This window comes from Pongo abelii, chromosome 6 (genome assembly GCF_028885655.2).
Source record: "Pongo abelii isolate AG06213 chromosome 6, NHGRI_mPonAbe1-v2.0_pri, whole genome shotgun sequence".
NCBI lineage: Eukaryota > Metazoa > Chordata > Mammalia > Primates > Hominidae > Pongo > Pongo abelii.
The window spans coordinates 81,774,339-81,795,598 of record NC_071991.2 but is presented as its reverse complement, the minus strand read 5'-3'; the positions used below and the strand labels follow the sequence as shown (position 1 = coordinate 81,795,598).

The 21,260-nt window shown below is 32.6% G+C and overlaps 1 protein-coding gene across 11 annotated transcripts in view; it reads left to right on the top strand.

The window, feature by feature from the left end:
• Positions 1-21,260, top strand: part of CASD1 (CAS1 domain containing 1) — a 92,093-nt gene that overhangs the window by 29,884 nt on the left and 40,949 nt on the right. For 10 of the 11 annotated variants that reach the window (XR_010140878.1, XR_010140877.1, XR_008527094.2 and 7 more), the window contains 11 exons: positions 88-211; positions 1,724-1,938; positions 3,882-4,304; positions 5,385-5,474; positions 10,828-10,947; positions 11,963-12,119; positions 13,519-13,598; positions 16,051-16,152; positions 17,860-18,000; positions 18,875-18,952; positions 21,010-21,102. Coding sequence is in view for 5 of the 11 variants with exons in the window: in XM_024250325.3 (XP_024106093.1) it covers positions 88-211; positions 1,724-1,938; positions 3,882-4,304; positions 5,385-5,474; positions 10,828-10,947; positions 11,963-12,119; positions 13,519-13,598; positions 16,051-16,152; positions 17,860-18,000; positions 18,875-18,952; positions 21,010-21,102 (1,623 nt within the window). In the remaining 6 variants the exon portion in view is untranslated. Of the gene's footprint in view, positions 1-87; positions 212-1,723; positions 1,997-3,881; positions 4,305-5,384; positions 5,475-10,827; positions 10,948-11,962; positions 12,120-13,518; positions 13,599-16,050; positions 16,153-17,859; positions 18,001-18,874; positions 18,953-21,009; positions 21,103-21,260 lie in introns of those variants that run through there. The other variant, XM_063726079.1, reaches the window with a different exon arrangement.

The following is a 21,260-nucleotide window of genomic DNA, read 5'->3' as shown; positions in this document are numbered from 1 at the left end:
AAATAATAACAGTTGTTACAATAGGTAAATTATATACTTTGTTTGTGATAAATACTAAATTAATGCATAATTTGTACTTCTTTTTAGTGGTCCATCAAGATTCACAATGGTAGCAGTGAAGCGCTTTCTCAATATAAAATGAACATTACCTCCATAGCACCACTTTTAGAAAAATTGGCAAAGACTAGTGATGTTTATTGGGTCTTACAAGGTAAGGAATGGGTAATGAAAAAATGTCACTTTGTGTATATTTTGAAGCATGGGTTTTTATTATCTCCTGTTTCAAGAAGCAGAATTACTGCTTTATGAGAATTAATTTTGAAACAAGATTTGCAAGATTAAAGTACACTTGAGTTATTTGCTCTCCTTTTTCAAACGTAAGGAACAAATTAATAAATATAGGTGAAAAATAAAAAATATCCTCCAAGGAACCTCAGCAGAATGGCTATAGAATGTATAACAAAAAGATAAGTCCTAAAGGCAAATGACATGTGGTATCTCTGATTTTTTTTCTTACAAAACATTTATTGTGATTGGGAAATATGTAGAAAAAATATTATCTGTTTCATAATTTTTTTTTTTTTTTTTTTTTGAGACAGGGTCTTGCTCTCTTTCCCAGGTTGGAGTGCAGTGGCACAATCTTGGCTCACTGCAACCTCCGCCTCCCAGGCTCAAGCGATCCTTCCGCCTCAGCCTCCCGAGTAGCTGGGACTACAGGTGTGCACCACCACACCCAGCTAATTTTTTGTATGTTTGGTAGAGACAGGGTTTCACCGTGTTTCATAACATTAAAGTCATTAGAAGTAAATATACTTCACCCTGCTTCATAATATTAATAAAGTCATTAGAAGTAAATATACTTTTTTAGCAAGCAATGGGTTTCTGAAAAAATAAAAATAATTAAATAAAATACACTTTTGAATTGACAGAATATGTTTAAATTGACACCGTCTAGTTTATGCTTGGTAATGAAATTCTTAGTAGACATTAGGATAACTCATTTTAGGAATTTATTGAATGTCCGTTATTTAATGCCTAGCACAATATGAAATGCCATGGATATTTTAGCAATTCATGTTTTTTGTCAGGAATTCTTATTATTTCCAAGTTGAATGTCAAGATGAAAGGAATAAGAAAAAGGGTAGTGATGATCTGTTCCATAATCTCTGTTTTATTCACAGACTCATTGTTAACCTTTCTCATACTAAAATGAGGAAAAATTAAATTTAAGTTATTTATAGTAAGTGATAAGAGAATAGGCAGACCTTGAGCCTCAATAATATTACCTCCTGATGATATGAAGAAAGTTTACAGAATTAAGCAGCAACAAGAGAAAAAAAGATGGGCAGCTATTTTTAATTAAGCAATCTTCTATAACTCATTTTAGATTTCTTGTTACCCGTTATAACTCAGCATCCAAAAATGTTAGACTCTTAAGACATGCTGGAGCATAAAAATATTTCCCCAAATCTTTGTACATAAAGATGGGATAAAAGTTCTTTAAATTTGAGAGGGATATTGCTTGACTCAAAATTTGAATATAAGATGGGAAATTTATTGCAAACTTTGGGAAGCTTTGCGTAAAAATGAACTATTAGGTACCTGGTATCATTTATACTTTTAAAATTAATATGTGAAATGTGGAACAGCTAACTTGCATGATCACAATTTTTACCAATAGGGATTTTTAAAATGTGTTTTTAAAAATGTGTCTCACGTGCAGATCCTGTTTATGAAGATCTATTAAGTGAAAATAGGAAGATGATCACTAATGAGAAGATAGATGCTTACAATGAAGCTGCAGTCAGTATTTTGAATAGTAGCACCAGAAATTCTAAATCAAATGTTAAGATGTTCAGTGTTTCCAAATTAATTGCTCAAGAAACCATCATGGAATCTTTGGATGGCTTACATCTTCCTGAATCAAGCAGAGAAACTGTAAGAAATTTTTACATATGTCAGTAGATGGAGACTATAATATCAATTGCTTTAAGCCGTAAGTCATTATAACATGGTTATAAATAATTTATTTTATTGCAGTCTTAGTAACTTGTAGTTATTGTGTATAAAGATACATCTAGAAATAATTTTGCTTTCTATCATCTAGTTGAATATATACGTAAGAGTTTTGGTATACTCTAAGAGAGAACGAAGTTAGGGAAGAGGGGAAATTAAACTTAATTTACTGAGTGCTAATCACTGTTAATATACATTGTCTCCTCAGAAGCATATATGTTCTCAGCACACTCACATGTAAAAACTACTGCTTCTATGTTCCCCTTACCGGAAACCTTAAGCTTTCAAGATTAAGCTTCAATGAAGAATACACTTTTTAATGCTTAAAATATTTTTTATTATTTCCCTATAACTCTTCTGGCCAGGCGCGGTGGCTCATGCCTGTAATCCCAGCACTTTGGGAGGCCGAGGCAGGTGGATCATTTGAGGTCAGGAGTTCGAGACTAGCCTGGCTAACATGGGGAAACCCCATCTCTACTAAAAATACAAAAATTAGCTGGGTGTGGTGGCACATGCTTGTAATCCCAGCTACTCGGGAGGCTGAGGCAGGAGAATTGCTTGAACCCAGGAGGCAGAGATTGCAGTGAGCCAAGATCCTGCCACTGCACTCCAGCCTGGGTGACAGAGAGAGACTCCATCTCAAGAAAAGAAAAAAAGAATTCTTATAGCTCTTCTATTCTAAGCATTATTCAAGATACAGAGTACATACTGAACAAATCCAAGTTGACCTATGGAAAGGGATTTAGGTTAAGTATGAAGGAGAGCTACGTAACTATAAATTTTCACAAACAGTGAAACAAATTATTTAAAGTTTTTTTCTCTTATTAAGCAGTGGTTCTTAACCTTTGTGAGAGTTGCATAAACCCTTTGAGTATCTGATACAAGACAATGGTTTTGTTCTTCTCTTGCAGAATAATGTGTGTGTTTGCATACACATATGGTTCTCCATATACATAAAAGGGCTTGATGAACCCCCTAAAAACTGTTTAAGAACCTTGCAGTGGAGTTTGCAGGCTAGTATCTGCAAGAGTGCCAGGCATAAAACCGCCTGCAGTCTCAGGGCTAAAAGGATGAGATTTCCTTAAATCTTGATTATTTTGAATGTTTAGGCTGAAATAACTAATTATCTAGAGTTCCACAGATGCCTAAACTATGAAGTTTTTATAAAACTAGAGTTTGACTGAACCTTCAACTAGACAGATTCAACTTTCCCAGAATAATTTTATTATAATCAAACCATGTTGAAGGTTCTAAATTTTATTTAGCATTAGATATCTTAAAACTTGTAGAATCCTAAATGGCCTTTAAACTATAATCCAAATGAAAGGCATATTACAAATATTGCTAGCTAAAAATTAATAATTTTTTAGTGGCAGTTATTTTATGCTTTTTTTTCCACATTTGAACAGTAGACTTTATCTTAAGTGGCCTGGTATCTTCTGTTTTGAAAGTCTTCTAATTAAAATTCTTTGGTCCTTGATGTCTGTCAGCATTTTTTAACTAAAGGTCACAACCCATTAACAAGCATGAAATTGGTGTTGGGAAAAAAAAAAAGGAATAGAATAGAACAATCTCAGAGTGCATTCCAAGTAGTAAGGATAGGTATTGTTTCCTGTAATTGTCCTGGGTCACATTATAAGATGAATTTTGTATTTTGGTTCATAGCCCCAGAAGTTTGAAACACCCTGAACTAGCTGTTACAGATGTAATGAATGCCGTTATTTGCATGATTTGGGAAATGGTAGCAGAAGATACGAAAGCATTCTGGTTTCAGTGCTAAAAACTCAGTAGTATTCACAGGAGAAAATGTAATGTGAAATACATCACTGACAAGATAATAACCAAATAACTTGATTTGTTCACAGAGTGCAATGATTCTTATGAACGTGTATTGCAATAAGATTTTGAAGCCTGTAGATGGGTCCTGTTGTCAACCTCGGCCTCCTGTTACTCTCATACAGAAGCTAGCTGCTTGTTTTTTCACTTTATCTATTATCGGATATTTAATTTTTTACATAATTCATCGTAATGCTCATCGGAAGAATAAGCCGTGTACTGATTTGGAAAGTGGAGAGGAAAAGAAAAATATTATCAATACCCCTGTGTCTTCATTAGAAATACTTTTACAGTCTTTCTGCAAACTTGGCCTGATTATGGCATATTTCTATATGTGTGACCGTGCAAATCTGTTCATGAAGGAAAACAAATTTTATACACATTCATCTTTCTTTATTCCAATTATCTACATTTTGGTTTTGGGAGTATTTTATAATGAAAATACTAAAGAGGTAAGAGTCATTTTCTTTTTAACTCACGTTACCCTTCTTATCTCATTACAAACTCTGTGTTCAAGAACTAATATCATTTATCATGACAAAATACACAAACAGGTATATAGATGAAGATGAAGGAAGATTGTAGTTACACTTCACTTAGTGGACTCTTAACTATTCCTTTTTCGGAACAGTTTGGAGAAAGGTCAGAGTCACGTGAAAATTGTTGAAAAGTTGGGAAATATGACCTGTGAAAAACATTTCATGACTTAGTGTTATTTTGCCTGCTTGTTGACGGAGAAAGTTGAAGTACTTCTGATTTTATAATGGTCTTCAAGCATGAGATACTATTATCTTTTATAAAGCAAAAGAATATAATTATATTAACAAATGCCTACGCACACATATTTTATATTTATATATTTATCAGTCAGACATATATACATACCAATCAGAACTTAATGATGTGGCCACCACTACTCACAGTATTCTGATTTTCCTATTTTAAAATTGCTGTCATTGCTCAGAATATTTGTGTAACTTCTTTACAAGGCATGATTTATTTGAATTACTGAATTCTATTGTAAAACATACCTCTCCTGTGAGGATTATTAATTAGTTATTCATCTTCAGTGAGAATATACTGGGAAAAGTAAACTGTAATAATAGAGCTTTTTTTCTGTCAATAAAGTGTAGGGGAAGTGTAAGATCCTTTTAACCCTGAAATTCTAAAGAAAATTATAGAATGCCATTTTTAGATTTAGAAATACTCACATCTGTCATAGTTTAATTTTAGTACATTTAATTTTAATACATTGTCATTTAATACAAAACCAAGGGGATCAACTTAAATATTCAAAATCTCTTCAGTTTATATTTGTTTTTCAGATTCATATTATATTTAAAATAGTTTTACACTATCTTTTAGCAAGAAATAAAATGACAGTTTTTAACTGTTTCTCACCATCATCAAGGTTCTTTTGACAGAAGCATTAGCTTTATGTCCTATAAGAAAACTTTTAACATACTTATTATATACCGTTAAATAATTTCTTCATGATAAATTTTAAAACAGATTTTGGTTCCTTTACACAGACTAAAGTATTAAATAGAGAACAAACAGATGAGTGGAAAGGCTGGATGCAACTTGTGATTTTGATTTATCACATTTCTGGAGCAAGTACAGTAAGTATTTGGAATTTAAGTTCAGAAACTATAGGAAATGATGTCATTTTAATGTTTAAGGGCACCAGCTTTTTTGTGTTTTATATTCTCTACCGGTTATAGACCCTTCTTATTTCCCACTTAATCTTTCTGCCTTTCCATTTTTCTCCTAACTCTTTGAGAAAATGTAATTTTAAAAGCAAAATTTTTTTTTTAAAAAAGATAAGGCAATAATTGATTTGTATTTACTTGGCCTTAATTTTTAACATAATAGAAATAGCTGATATCTAAGGGTATTATTTTATGCCATCTTATTGAACAGCTAATTTGAAGTTATCAGGAAACTGAAGAGGCCAGGTGTAGTGGCTCATGCCTGTAATCCTAGCACTTTGGGAGGCCGACGTGGGTGGATCACTTGAGGTCAGGAGTTCAAGACTAGCCTAGCCAACATGGTGAGACCATGTCTCTACTAAAAATACAAAAATTAGCCAGGCATGGTGGTGCATGCCTGTAATCCCAGCTACTCGGAAAGCTGAGGCAGAAGAAACACTTGAACCCAGGGGATGGAGGTTGCAATGAGCTGATATTTCACCACTATACTCCAGCCTGGGTTGCAGAGTGAGACTCCGTCTCAAAAAAAAAAGAAAAAAGGAAACTTTGAAGATGATAATTATAAAGGATTTAGAACAGGCAAGTTACTGTCAGAAGAAATCAAATTTGATTATTATAGTTTATGTTCTATCCTTTGCTGTCTTTTAGGAAGTTTGACTAGCTATTTTTACATTTTTAAAGTTTAAAAAACTTCCGACTCTCTTGCCTCAGTATTCAAAGAATCCAAATACAGGTGGACCACCTTTATAGACTATGTAGGGTATGCCATACTTCCTAAGTGCTAAGTAGTAGTATCTCCTCTGTGGTGTGGAAGACCCTTCCTTTGGTCACCTAGTGCCTTTTGTACCTGGAAAAATAAGTTTTTTCCTTCTCCATGCGTGTCTTAAAAGACAGGATTATTATGATCTCTGGCCACTTTGGATGTGGCAGGGCTAGAAAACAATGGGTGTTCTGAGTTGTAACAACCCAGCTACATTACAGTTAAAACAAACTTTTGTGGCTGAGCCTAACAGCCACTTTTCACACAAGTTTTTATAGTGAAGATGCAGACTTTCCACAAAGTATGTTTAAAAATTTTAAGAAATTCATAATTTGGGAACTACTGAACTGCTTTTTATTGTTCTATTTGCTTACATCTGTAAATAGTACGTGCATCAATGATAAGTTGAAGTTAGAGAGGAGTGTTGCCCAGAAAGGAGTATTTTGAAGATTTAAGCAGCATTAAGAAGATAAATAACATGGTTACTAGTGTTTTTCAGATATCTCTAACAATTGAAGGATGTCTTTCTTCATTGCCTCTTTATTATTTTCAAAAATTATTTATGATTTTATGAATTATTTATTTAAAGTATAGAAGTCAGAGAAATGAAGTATAAGTGTTACTAAAATTATTTGGCTATGATATGTATGTTTGTTGCAACAGTGAAATTCCTGTGATGCTGCAGCTGACGGGAAGCTAGTGAATTTGAGTCATTATGAAAGAGCCAAGATAGTGTAAATGATCCAAGGCAAGGAGAGATGGAGATAGTAAGACATAGTTTATAAGCCCAGCTAAGAATTTGTAGGATAAATCCAGAGATTCTCTGAGAAGTAAGTAGAGATGAAAATTGAATCCTAAGAATATCTCTGATGTATGAATAAAGACTGAGTAATGGGAATTTGTTTTAAGAAAATACCACTTAGAGACATAATTAATTGCTGACATATTAAAGGGTGATACTACTGTTTAAAAAAATCAGGTAGAAAGAATTAATGGCAGATTAAGTTCCTCAATTCAGTGATTCCAGAAAGGATTTATATTATAAAAGGATGAAGGCAATTTGGTATTCTATTATAATCATTTACCAACCTAACATTCTAATATATCTTCTTATACTGCATCCTTATATTCTAATTTACAATTTTAAAAAATCTCTGTTCTGGAAGGACATACTTTTCACTAAGAGATCATTTATAATGATTAACTAACTATCCCTGTTCTTTTATATAGAATGTTGTAGTTAAAAATTTCCTATATCTACATAGGCAAAACATTATTAGTATAGGTTGTAACGTATTTGGGGACTTGATTCTTGGATATTTGAGGGATTACTCATACTAAAAACTTTTAACTGTCATGATTATTTTAATTACTTAGTATTTTTTATTTTGAATAAAATATGTCAAACTTTAGTTGTGTTATGTTTTTATGCTAAAAGATAAGAACTGTATCAAAAATTCTAGAGAATTATTAAAATAATCCTTATGGTCTGACATTATCATTGTTAGTGTAAACATTATTTTAAAGTATAATATATATGAAATATACATTAAATGTTGTAAATTTAATACAAAGAGAATAGTAAGTTTGGTATATACAGTAGGTGATTTTGTCTTCCATTGGTTTTTTTTTTTTTTTGCCCTTGGAGAGTTTGTAAGTAACTTCCATGGAAAGACCTGAATGAAAGGTCATGAGAATATATGGGGGACCAGAGAAAGAGCAGAACTGGAAGTCAAACTAGCTGTTAACGCTAATGTAAAGTTGAAATTTCATACATATTTTTAATACTAAATTTTTGTTGTAGGTAATACAGCAAAATAATAGAGAATTTTGAATATGGATTGTACAGTAAATACTGTTATATTCATATTAAATTTCTTGGGTATGGTAATGATAATGTGGTCATGTAAGAAACCATCCTTTTTTCCTAAGACATAGGTGGTGAAATAGTTCTGGAGCACTGTCACATGGTCTGCAACATACTTTTAAAAGGTCCAGCATACAGCATATAGGTGTCCATTGTACTAGTACAACTTTTCTGTTCATTTAAAATATCTTAAAACATTGGAATAAATATAACATGAAATTTGCAATAGGCCAACATTGGCAGGAACTTGGAAAATTGTTGTTACAGTATTTAATTTTGTTTAAATGTATTATACTTACTGTTTAAATGTAATAACCAACCCAACTTTGTAGTCCCAGCCCCAGTCTTTAGGGGAGTTGAAAGCATGTTTTATGGAGAGTGCTTAAAGTAATTAGGAATGATTAACCTAGGTTCGACATCTGTTTTCAAATATTTATGGAGCCATCAGATGTAAGAGTGAGTTAGCTCTGACAGACTCTAGAGCTAGACTGTCTGCTGTGCTAGCCCCAATCACTGCGTGTGACTATTGAGCACTTTGTAGCTAGTCAGGATTCAGATGTGCTGTAAGTGTGAAATGTATACCACATTAAATATGATTAATTATGATAAATCAGTACTAAATTCAAAAACTTTATATAAAAGAATGAAAATATCTCATGTTGAAATATTTTGAATATATTGAGTTAAATAAAATATATTTATTGAAATTAATTTCACCTGTTCCTTTAACTTTTAAAATGCTCTGGTAGCCTCATTAAAAAATTACTTATGGCTCACATTTTATTTCTGTTGGACAGCGCTGCTCTAGAGGGCTGAACTTGGTAGCTTTTACATATAGTTAGGTTTCAACTTTTCATGAAAAGGATCATTATAGCAGTTAGTGACCATCTAAAGGTGGAATGGATTGCCTTGGGAATTTGTTTTCTGCTATTAAAAGATGCTTAGACAATCCACGAAGGGGATATTTTAGAGTACATTCAGGAATGAGGTAAGGGCACAGATTTGGATTAGATAAATTCTGAGGTTTATTTCAGTACATTTCCTGCCTCCATCCTTGTGATTCTAATATGTTACACCCTCATTGAAAATTTCTGATCTAATAATAAGTCATTTAAAAAGAACTGATGACGAAGGGCAATAAATAAAAACTCTTTGTTTGATATGTAGATTGTAGGTGCTATAGGAACTCAGGAAGGAGAAATGACATTCATCTGATAGTAAAAATTGGAATTTTGAACCAGGCTCTGAAGGAGAGTAGGATTTGAATAAGCAGAATGCTTAGGGGAAGAACATTCCAGGGCAAGAATAAACAAGTAAACAAAAGAGACTTGACAAAGGAGTACAAGAAGTATCAGTTTTAGAGATAGGGAATCTCTAAGTTTGCTTAGAGTGGAGGCTGTGTAGAAGAACTTATGGTCTAAGTTCATGTTTGTTTGTTTGTTTGTTTTCCCCAGAAAAAATATCAGTCCATAAAGAAACATGAATTCAAGGATTTTTCAAAAGATGCATACATTTCAGGACTTATAAAATCTATTAATGTGTCTGCTCAATTACTTTATTGAGCACCCAGCCTTAAAGATCACTTTAAAAAGCAGTGTATGGCCAGGCGCGGTGGCTCATGCCTGTAATCTCAGCACTTTGGGAGGCCGAGGCGGGTAGATCACCCGAGGTCAGGAGTTCGAGACCAGCCTGGCCAACATGGCAAAACCCCGTCTCTACTAAAAATACAAAAAATTAGCTGGATGTGGTGGCGGGTGCCTTTAGTCCCAGCTACTTGGGAGGCTAAGGCAGGAGAATTATTTGAATCTGAGAGGTGGAGGTTGCAGTAAGCCGAGATCACACCACTGTATTCCAGCCTGGGCGACAGAGTGAGACTGTCTCCAGAAAAAAAAAAAAGGCAGTGTACAAGTTATGCTGTGGAAATTGTGATTGTACACATAAAGGATCAGCCGGTATAGAGAGTTGGAATCACAGTGTTCTAAGGTTATGAGAATTAGTACTAGTAAATGAGATAACATTTTTTGGTGCCTCCTATCTTATGTGGATTCAAATGTGTTGTATTTCATTCAACGTAGAAGTAAAGATGTGATGCTCTGAAATACCATAATAAATGACATTAAGGGACTTGGTCATGATGCAGACAGTGATGTAGGAGCATAAAACAAAATTGTTTTATAAAGTAAGAGTGGGAGGGAAATAATATTCCTAAATTATGTTTACACTGGGTAAAAGTGTGAAACCATCTTGCATTCAGGATGTATGACAGTTAATTATAGCTATCATATTGAATTTTAATTGGGTGCAAGTTAATGTATAAAGTGCTTCACATTTATTATCTCATTCATCCTTCACAAGAACCCTTTAAGGAAGGAAGGAAGGAATAGTCTCATTTTGCAAATTAGAAAACTCAAAGTCATGTAGTTACAAAATGGCAGAACTAGAATTTGAACCTAGGTCTCTCCAATTCCAATTCTACATTTTTGTAATCCTTGCTATAATGACTAACTTTTGAGAATCAACTTTGAGCTGATGCCAAATGCTAATAATGATTTATTATCTTTATTGAATGTACTTGTTATGATAATCCAAGGTGTAGTTGATGCCAACATGTTTTACCTGTTTATCTTTGTCAACAGTTTTTGCCTGTATACATGCACATTCGAGTTCTGGTTGCTGCATATTTATTTCAGACAGGGTATGGACATTTCTCATACTTTTGGATCAAAGGAGATTTTGGAATCCATAGAGTATGTCAGGTAGGAATGCACTGTTATTTCCTTTTCTTTCAGTTGAACATACTTTCTTGAGAAAGCATTAACTTGAGAAAAAAATATAAATATAGTCATTATAAGACTGAATAATTTGAATTTATGAAATAGCACTGTAAAGTTGTATTCTGTGTTCTGTGTTTAGTATTTCAAGATAAATTATTAGTGAAAGAAGGAAAATATAATTTAATATATAATAAAAGCACTGGTACACAGGAGACAGCATTGCTGATTCACTTTAGTTTTGTAGAAATAGTTACCTGGAATTAGTATAATGTGCTATGTTTTCTTTCTCTGAGAAGAGGATGAATATTAATTAAGTTTCTACCTAGTGCTAAGCAGTTTCTAAACATTATTTCATTTACCCCCACATCACAGCCTTGAGTTGTTATCTTTATATTTACAGATGAGGAATCTAAGGCTCAGAGAGCTTAAATAATTTGCCCAAGGTCACATAGTAAGTGGTACAGCACTAGTAAAAATCTGCCCAAATTCTATGTTTTTTGAATGACATCAAACTGATATCTGAAATGACTCTTATGAAAGTCCCAAAGACATTTTTAAATTTGAGTTTTGAGTAATACTATTTTGTATCTATGACAACTCTTAATTTAATCCCAAATGGGGTAAGTCAACATTAAACAAAGATGAAATGGACACTGCTTTCTTAAGATAATCCAATTTATGCTTCTAAACTATAGCCCTCAGAAGGACGAGTTTTTTTCTCTTTTAGCAAGATGGCAGTTATAGCCAGAGGACAGCTCAGGTTGGTGGTTTGCTGGGATTTAGTTAATATGATGATGTATACATATTTTATATTCAGCTCTTTACAGTGATTATAAAACAAATGTAATTTAAGGGATTCGTAATATATACTTGTACAGTCATTATTGAATCTTAGCCATTTATACTCTCTCAGAGAAAATCTGCCTTTGCTGTTTGTGTATACCTAGAATGAAAACAATTACTTAGAATGAAACCATTTTCTTCTCCTTTTCAATAGGTTTTATTTCGTCTCAATTTCCTGGTAGTGGTGTTATGTATAGTAATGGATCGACCTTATCAATTCTATTACTTTGTCCCCTTGGTCACTGTATGGTTCATGGTCATATATGTTACTTTAGCACTATGGCCACAAATAATCCAAAAAAAAGCAAACGGTAAATATACTTTCTTACTTATGTTAGTAAATATATTTTTTCAATGTGTGAAATTTCTTTTTAGTTGCTAAAGGATATTATTTTTATTAAGTGATGTAGACAGTTTAAATTTATATGTAGTTTTGACATTTCGAAATTCTGTTCTTAAACAGTATTTCTAAAATGTTACAGCCAAGTAGTTAAAGTAATATAACAGTGGAGAATAATAGTTTACATTATATGTGTTTTTTCTTTTTTAAATTTTAATTCTTCAAAACCATTTTACATATTAACTAATGCTACAGTTTTTAAACTGTCTTCTTATACAGAGGCAGAGTGGAGAGAGCTGGAAGAGAGAAGGGAAAGCCAAATAGGCCTCCATGCCCCTGTGTTTTGTTTCAATCTTGGCAGCTCTACTTTGATTTATGTATATATTGAGATTTTGAGTAAATATTTCTTTGCGAAAGTCTTCTTATGTCAAACACAATTTAAAAGCACTAATATAATGTATTTTCTAGACAAGCTTTGAAGCAGTTATTATCAACCTGTTACATATAAGGAACCTAAATACCCAAAAGCTTGTTATTTTCTAATTTCACGTGGTTAGTTACTAATAATGTTCAAAGTGAGGCCACAGTCACTTACCTTAATGCTTTTTTCACCGTCAAGATCATATCATTAAAATAAAATCTTCCTTTTTTGGAAAAATAATGTTTTATTTTAAAAAATGTATTTAACTTGACTCTTTCAACCAAATGTTATATGTCAAAAATATTTTTCCATTGGCTTCCAGTATAACATCAAATAATTTTTCAGGAATGAGTTGAGGTCTAGCCTCTATTAAAGTCCAGTAGTGTCTTTGGACAGCCTCTGTAGTTTAATTTCTCTATACAAACCCAGCATATTAATTGAATAAACTATCAATATGTATAAACTTTGGACACATAATTTTAAATATGCATATGTTAAAATACATTTTATGTTTAAACTCTAATCCATTAGGGGGTTTAAGCTTTCTCCTTGGAACTTTAATGTGTAAGCAATATCACCTAAGTCATATTCAACAGGAGTGTTTGTTAGAATTATATTGAACATCTTGTTCCAGATTTTGCTGTAACTTTGAATAATGAATAAGTATAATTGAATCCAGGAGGCATTTTAAAATACATTTCTAATGGATGAACAGCAGGTGTACAGAGTATCAGTTATACTTTATAGCCTCATTCCTAACAAGAATCCTTTGTTTTTCTTTTTGTCCTACTTGTAATTTATACTAACTAGATATATTTTGTGTATTCTTGTAAGCATTCTTATATTATTTTAAGAACTATTTGGCGTGTACATATATCAAATAGAGAGTGTTTAATATGTTGTCTAATATAAATTTATTTTTTAGTAAATTAAATATTTTCTCTCTTAGGAAATTGTTTCTGGCATTTTGGCTTACTGTTGAAACTAGGCGTTTTGCTGTTATTCATATGTTTTTTGGCATATTCTCAGGTTTGTACAATCTTTTCAGTTTATATTTTTTAATATTTTAAAGTTCAAGTCTATTAAAGCATGTGAGAAGAGTCAGAGCTTTTTTTTAGCTTCATTTTTTAATGACTGTAATAAAAGTGTCGCTCTGAAGTTGACTACTCAGTGTAGTTATTTTGAGATATATATACTTTGTTACCACTGTTTTTGTTGTGCAAGTTAAAGCTCTTCCTCTGGCAGTTGTTCAAGATCCGTTTTACTTGACTTTGATCAATCAAACATTTGTTGAATGCTTCTTATAAGACACTAGTCTAAGTGGAGATCAAAATTTTCTTGACAGAATTTGCAGCTAGTTTTTGTATTATTCATTGCATTGAAGTATTGATTTTTCCATAGCTACATAAAGTAAAATTTTAGCAGTTAGTACAACCAACTTAGGAGCAAAGGGGTTTGTGTATCTATAGTATGTTTAATTAAATAAAACTTTTGGTCATTTTTTTTAGCTCTAACCTTGTATTTTTCTATTCTGATGGTTGAGATTTTCTGTTATTTTAACAGGATGGCAATCTTCCTACCTGCTGGTTAAATCCATCAGGCATATGTATTATTTGGGCAGCATGATATTTATAACAACACATTTTAATTCGAATGCCTGTAGTTGTGTCATATTCTGCAGTGTACTCACATCTTCAACACTCTGTTTTGTACCTGGCTGTATCAGGTGGAAGGAAGTGCCCTATAGGCATTTTGTGTGTATGTATAATCCTATGATGTTTGGTTTTTTTTTTTCTTTTTGTAGACTTTTATATTTGTTTTTATACTTAAAAGTCTTTAAAGCACTATTATTTCTGCCTGACACTCAAGCTTCTTTATAGAAGATAAATAAGGAAACAACTAACACATGTATAAGGAAATAGCCAGGTTAGGGCAACAACTTCTTGACAGTTATTAAAATTCCCAACACTCTGTCGATATACTGAGGGAAAGAAAGAAAAGCTGACTAGAGGTTCAATATAGGGATTAAGAATGTTTCCCTAGCTTTGGGTCAGTGTTGACCCCTGGACAAGAACAAAAAGCCCACTGTCTTTCACAAAATAGGGCTTAATATTTGTTTATTGATCACATAATAAGAAATTTTTAATTAGAGATAAAATTTTAAATTGGGTATACATTTATATATAATCATAGATGTGTTACATATGTATGATCATAAGATCATATATTTTATCTGAGAGGTACATACCTAGTGTATATCTATATTCATGCTGATATATATATATATATATACACACACACACACATATGTATGATCTACAAGTACTTCAGACTTCAGATTGCCACTCTTGGTAAAAATCATCCTTAATTTTCTGGCACATAGATTTTGATATAACCTTTTTTTAATATGTTATGTGCATTTTTTTTAATTTTTTTATTATTATTATTATTATTATTATTATACTTTGGTGCGCGCAATGTGCAGGTAAGTTACATATGTATACATGTGCCATGCTGGTGCATTTTGATTTCTGTGGTTAAATGGAGACAGTTGCGTTTTATTAAAATAATATTATAAAGTTCTTCTGACCTAAAGACTCAACATTATCTAAAATATAATATTATTTTCATCTTTTTTCTTTGTTTTTTAATGGCCTCTTTAAAAGTCACGATGTTACACTTTTTATGCCGTAGCATTAGGTCTAATAATGGAGCTTTCCTTGATAGAGTTCATTGTGATTCTTTATTCTGAAAATTGAGGGTTTTGTTCTCTTCTTTGAAAGACTTCATTAATGTGCAGGAATGTACCCAAGACTTCTGCCCCTTCATTCCCAGATTTTCCAACCTGTCAGATTCATAAGAGGGTACTATTCACTAACTTTGCCAGAGTAAAACTGTAAACTTTGTTTCAAAGGCTGGTAATGGAATTTGGGTATGGTTGATTGAGTAAGGTGACTCATTCAGAGGACTCTTTTAACTCAAATAGTTAATTATAGATTATTGAGGACATTTGGAGAATGATAACTATATTTTAACTCTAACAGTTGTTATTTGGGATACTGATACCATATTGGCTGAAATATTTTGTATTTTTCTGTTTGATGAGTAAATACTAGTTATTTTGTCTGTGAGATTAAAAACTTTATGTAGAATGATTTTCTAATTACCAGATTTTTTTATGTGGGGGCATAAGAAAATTTTACACTCTCAGTAGCCTTTCATGTGAAGTGAAAATAAGTTTACCAAGTTTTAAGCCATCTTTTTTGGTCATTGGAAGATAAATTATTTTTCAAATTTTTCAAATTTCATTTGAAATACCTTTCAAAGGAAGTGATATTTTCAAATGAAATAAAACAGAATTTTAACATTGTGAATGACTCTTATATAATCCAAACTTTAGGAAACTATAATCTATAATAGAATTGCAAAGCAAATATTGACTTGTACCATCTTAATTTATTTTCTGGATTCCTTTTCTCAGGGTGCATTTGAGAAGATCTTTTCTCTTTGGCCATTGTCCAAGTGTTTTGAACTGAAAGGGAATGTATATGAATGGTGGTTCAGATGGAGGTTAGACCGTTATGTATGTATTTACTTTGTGATATTTTGTCATTTCAAATTATACTGTTGGAAAACGATTGGAAATTTGTGATCTATCTATACTTAGTTTCAGAATAAAGAAAGATGTTGATTTAGTAAATCAAAGCAGTCCAGCAGTCCACTACCCCCTGCACTCCTTTCTTTACAGCAGTGAAAGGGTATGCATGTGTATATATATATCTGCTGGGAAATATTATTTTAAAATGTTATCTAACAAGATAACATTGTCTGACTTATAATTTTGATTTATAGGTGACTTGTTGTATATATGCTTCGGCCATTCAAAACAATGTTTATTGAGTTTCAATATGTGCCCTAGATGTTGATGCCATGAAGTATACATTAGAGAAAGAAAGAAGACATCTCAGCAGGCTTCTAAGCTTTAAGAGTCTAGTTTAAAACCCAAGATTACTATTATAAGAGGATACTAAACTATGCAATATAGATTTAGTGGTAGAAGTGTGCAAAGAAGAAAGAGCAGTGTCTTGTATTAGTCTATGAACTTGATCTTGAAGAAGGGTTAAGGTTCAGTTGGCCAAGAAAATGTAAATCTAGCACAGCATTTGGAAAACAGATACTAAATAACTATTGATTACTTCATTCTTTCCTTTTTTCCTTCCCTTTTTGACTCATCTCTTTTTTCCAACAAATGTTTTCTTAGTGCCTATTCTTTGCCTTTCCTAGTTTCCAACACCTATGCATTTTTCCAGTGTACTACATTGCATTTCAAAACCACATCTGAATAAAATCTTTGCTGAAGTCTCCACATCAAATAATTTTTAAATTCTCAACGTTCTCATTAGAGCAGTGTATTATGATACGACTGTCCCAGTCTATTTAGGCTGCTGTAATAGAGTACCATAGATTGGGTGGTTTATAAACAACAAAAATTTATTTCTTACAGTTTTGGAAGCTGGGAAGTGTAAAATCACACCAGCAGATTTGGTCTGGTGAGGGCCCACTTGCTATTTCATAGACACTTGACTTCTCACTCTGTCCTCACGTGTTCCAAGGGTCAAGGGTGCTCTCTGGGGTCTTTTTTTTAAAGGGCATGAATCCCATTCATGAAGGCTCTGACCTAGTGACCAACCAAAGGCTTTACCTCCAAAACTGTCACACTGGGGATTAACATGATTCAACTTACGATTTTGAGTGGAAGGAAACGTTCAGTCTATTGCAATGATAGTTCATATTAAGTCTTTGTTTAAAAAGAGAAAGCTCATGTACTTTCTGGTCTACCATATTTTTTTCACTTTTATGAGCATACACTTCTTTTCAGAATTATGACTTGGTGGTGTTATTCTTTGTTTTATTTGACTGAAAGGACTGATATAAAATGTGTTTCATCTTTGTTGGGTGCATTTAAATTTTATCATATGTCTGTAGGAGAGTTTCTTATTATTTTTAAATTGTCTTTATTACTTCATTTGCCACTGAGACTGCTCAGAATGAACCAGCGTTATCTCATATTGTTCCAAGAGATGCTTGCTTGTCTATTGCTGATGGTTTCTAACAATCATCGGCTTTATTTCATTTCTTGAAGTTTCACTCTTGAAGTCCTTCATAGACACTTCAAACTTTAAGCTTTTAACCTACCTACTTTTATTCATATATTCCTCACTAACCAAATATTTTTCCTGTTTTTTGAAAAATAACTGTTTAAAACAAATTTTCTCTCTTTACTTTTCAGGTAGTTTTCCATGGAATGCTGTTTGCTTTCATTTATCTGGCTTTGCAGAAGCGTCAAATACTTTCTGAAGGAAAGGGTGAACCTCTTTTTTCAAACAAAATTTCAAATTTTCTATTGTTTATTTCAGTAGTTTCTTTCTTGGTAAGTTTTGAAAACTTTCCAAAATTCTAAATGGTATGGAATATTAACATTAAGATATGGAAATATAATCAATTATTTTTAGTAATAAGTCTTTTATTTTTTTCTCCTTATTTTTCTTTTTAATATTTAGAAATTTTAATACTTCTCTTCCAGTAATTGATAGGATAGCTAGACAAATTTAGTAAAGTTATAGAATATCTTAAGGACACGATCAGTTTGACCTGATGTTAGAATAGTTAGGTAAGCAATAACAGCAGAATACACATTTATTTCAAATACATGCAAAATGTTTGCCAAGATAAACCATATTTTTATCTATAAAAATAGTTTCGATAATTTTTTAAAATTGTTTATTTTTAATTATGAATACATATTAGTTCATATTTATGGGGCACATGTGATATTTTAATACAAGCATACAATGCATAATGATCAAATCAAGGTAATGTTAAATGCTTGAGGCGATGTATATCTCCTTATTTTTCTTACTGGACTTAAATTCTAAAGAGACTATATAAGTTAAAAATGAAGAATAAATAAGAGCTCAATTAAACGGGAATTTTAAAAGTTACAGTAAATTTGGGATAAAATATAATGTAAGGTGTTTCATATGGAGAGCCATCACTGCCTTTTGATCAGTTTCCAGAAAAGCACAGGCTTGTGCATCTCCCTCTGTGCTTTCTTATGTTTGGACAGTTGAACATACCAAAACAGGTGATGAGCAAACTTGCAAGCAGTTTTTACTGATAGTTTTTACGTAGCATAATGAAGTGTAATGTTATAAATAAAGAACTGTAAAAAAAAAAAACACTGTGAGGCTTATGCCTCTTCCAGATTTGCTTTTGTGAACTTTTCCATACATTTTTTGTTTTAGACCTATTCCATCTGGGCTAGCAGTTGTAAAAACAAAGCAGAGTGCAATGAACTCCATCCGTCTGTTTCTGTGGTACAGGTACTTATCTTGATTTAGAGAAATTTTTACATCTTAATTCTTGATAAGAAAATGGTTTTTAGAGGCAGAGAGATTTGAGATTGAACTCCAGAAAATGTAGAGAAGTTACTTCATCTTTCTAAGCCTTTCCTTTGTCTGTAGTAATAGGGATATTAAAATCTCTTTCAAAGGGTTATTGTATTTAATATATGGAAATGATGTAGCTCAGTATTTTTCACTTAGTCTGCCCTTAGAAAATGGTGGCTCACGCCTGTAATCCCAGCACTTTGGGAGGCTAAGGCTAGTGGATCACCTGAGGTTAGGAGTTTGAGACCAGCCTGGCAACATGGTGAAACCCTGTCTCTACTAAAAATACAAAAATTAGCTGGGCGTGGTGGCGGGCACCTGTAATCCCAGCTATCTGGAAGGCTGAGGCAGGAGAATCACTTGAACCCAGAAGGCGGAGGTTGCAGTGACCTGAGATTGTATCATTGCACTCCAGCCTGGGCGATGAGCAAGACTCCGTCTTAAACAAACAAACAAAACCAAAAAGTTAATACTACATGCTAGATATTATGCCAAGGTCTGCAGTGGTTACCAAATCAGACATAGTTCCTACTCTTATGGAGCCTACATTCTTTTTAGCGTTGTACAGCTTATGCAATACTTTAATTATAATAACTCATTAAATGGTTTTATGTTTAAAGCCTTTGTTTAGGTCTTACATTCATGATTTTCACCATTTTGTGTATCACTTATACTATTAATTATTTACAATGTTTCTTTAAATGACTCACAACCTGTGCTATAGTAAGTACCTTATGTATGTTTTCTCATTTAATGTTCACATCAGCCTTTCAAAGTAAAGCTTATCTCTATTTGTGTAAATTAAGAAAAAGACCCACAAGATTAAGTGCCTTGCCACAAGTCCCAGAACTAACACAAGCAAAAGACTAAATTTAAACTTGAGTCTTTTTGATGCTGTTGCCCATGAGAATCACTCAATTTAATTATACCTGAGTGGTTCACTTTGGTTCCTTCTTCCCATATTATCTCCTCCTCCTTCATCTTTTATGCATCCTAGAGACTTCTTAGATCCTTTGACAAAATGCCCAGGATGATCAACATTGAATATGAGTTTTTCCCTGAAGTGTGAACAGATTTGTCAATCCTTTTGTAAGAGAAAGTTTCTGGAAAGTAGTTGTGAAAGTGGAGATACTTTTTTTCTTTACAGTTTCTTGCTTTTTGTAAGGAGGGTACATTCTAAGGAAAGGATTCTTTGCTTGGTAAGCTGGTTATTGGATGTGAGACAATGATTAACATGGCACAGGTATACATATGTAACAAACCTGCACGTTGTGCACATGTACCCTAGAACTTAAATAAAAATAAATAAATAAATAAATAAAAAGAAAATGCAAGATTGTTCCACCGAAAATGAAAGATTGTTCCACCTGGTACAAAAGGATAGGGGAGAGAAGTAAAGGCCAGGATCCCAAAAGCTGGAGATTGTTTCAGGAGAGAAAAGATCCAGAGAGGAAAATATATTACATGTGAATATAGTTCAAGACATCATTTCGCCAGGCCATGCAGAGCAAACATGAAGACATGTTAAAAGCCATGCCATTTCCCGTACTATCATGGCTGTCAGCAGAAGGAGGATTTGAAGGGAGTCAAGAGAGGGAATGACTGTCAACCAACCAGATACTTTATGAGAGCAGCAAAATTATATTATATGATTTTGTGAAGTGTTGCTACATAAATATGATAGCAACTTTTTCTACACAAAGGGCCCTAGGCAAATTTGTAATTTTTCCAGTATACATAAAATTTTTCAGCCATGTACTACTTAAAATGTTCATTGGTATGCAGCATACAGACCATGTGTTGAGAAATCCAGTTTGGGTAGACTCTAGAACAAAAATAACTTTCTAATACTTTTAGAATATAAAAAGACTGTTGTATATGTGTCAAGTTCACTAACATAAAGAATAAGGTTATCATTTAAAAGAAAGCTTTATACAAAATACTTTTCAGTAAAGAGATTGTTAATATTTGCTTTTGTGCTTTTTCTTTAGATTTTAGCCTTCATCCTAATAAGAAACATCCCTGGATATGCCCGTTCAGTTTACAGTTCATTTTTTGCTTGGTTTGGAAAAATTTCATTAGAGGTTGGTACATTAATATTTTGCTTATCTTACACAGCCAGGTGTTACATGTTTGTGTATGTACGTGTATGTGTGTAAATATCACACATATATGTGAGTATGAAAATCGGACGTACTTTTTTCTAAACTGAAGCTATTATGGAATTACAGGGAAAAGACTT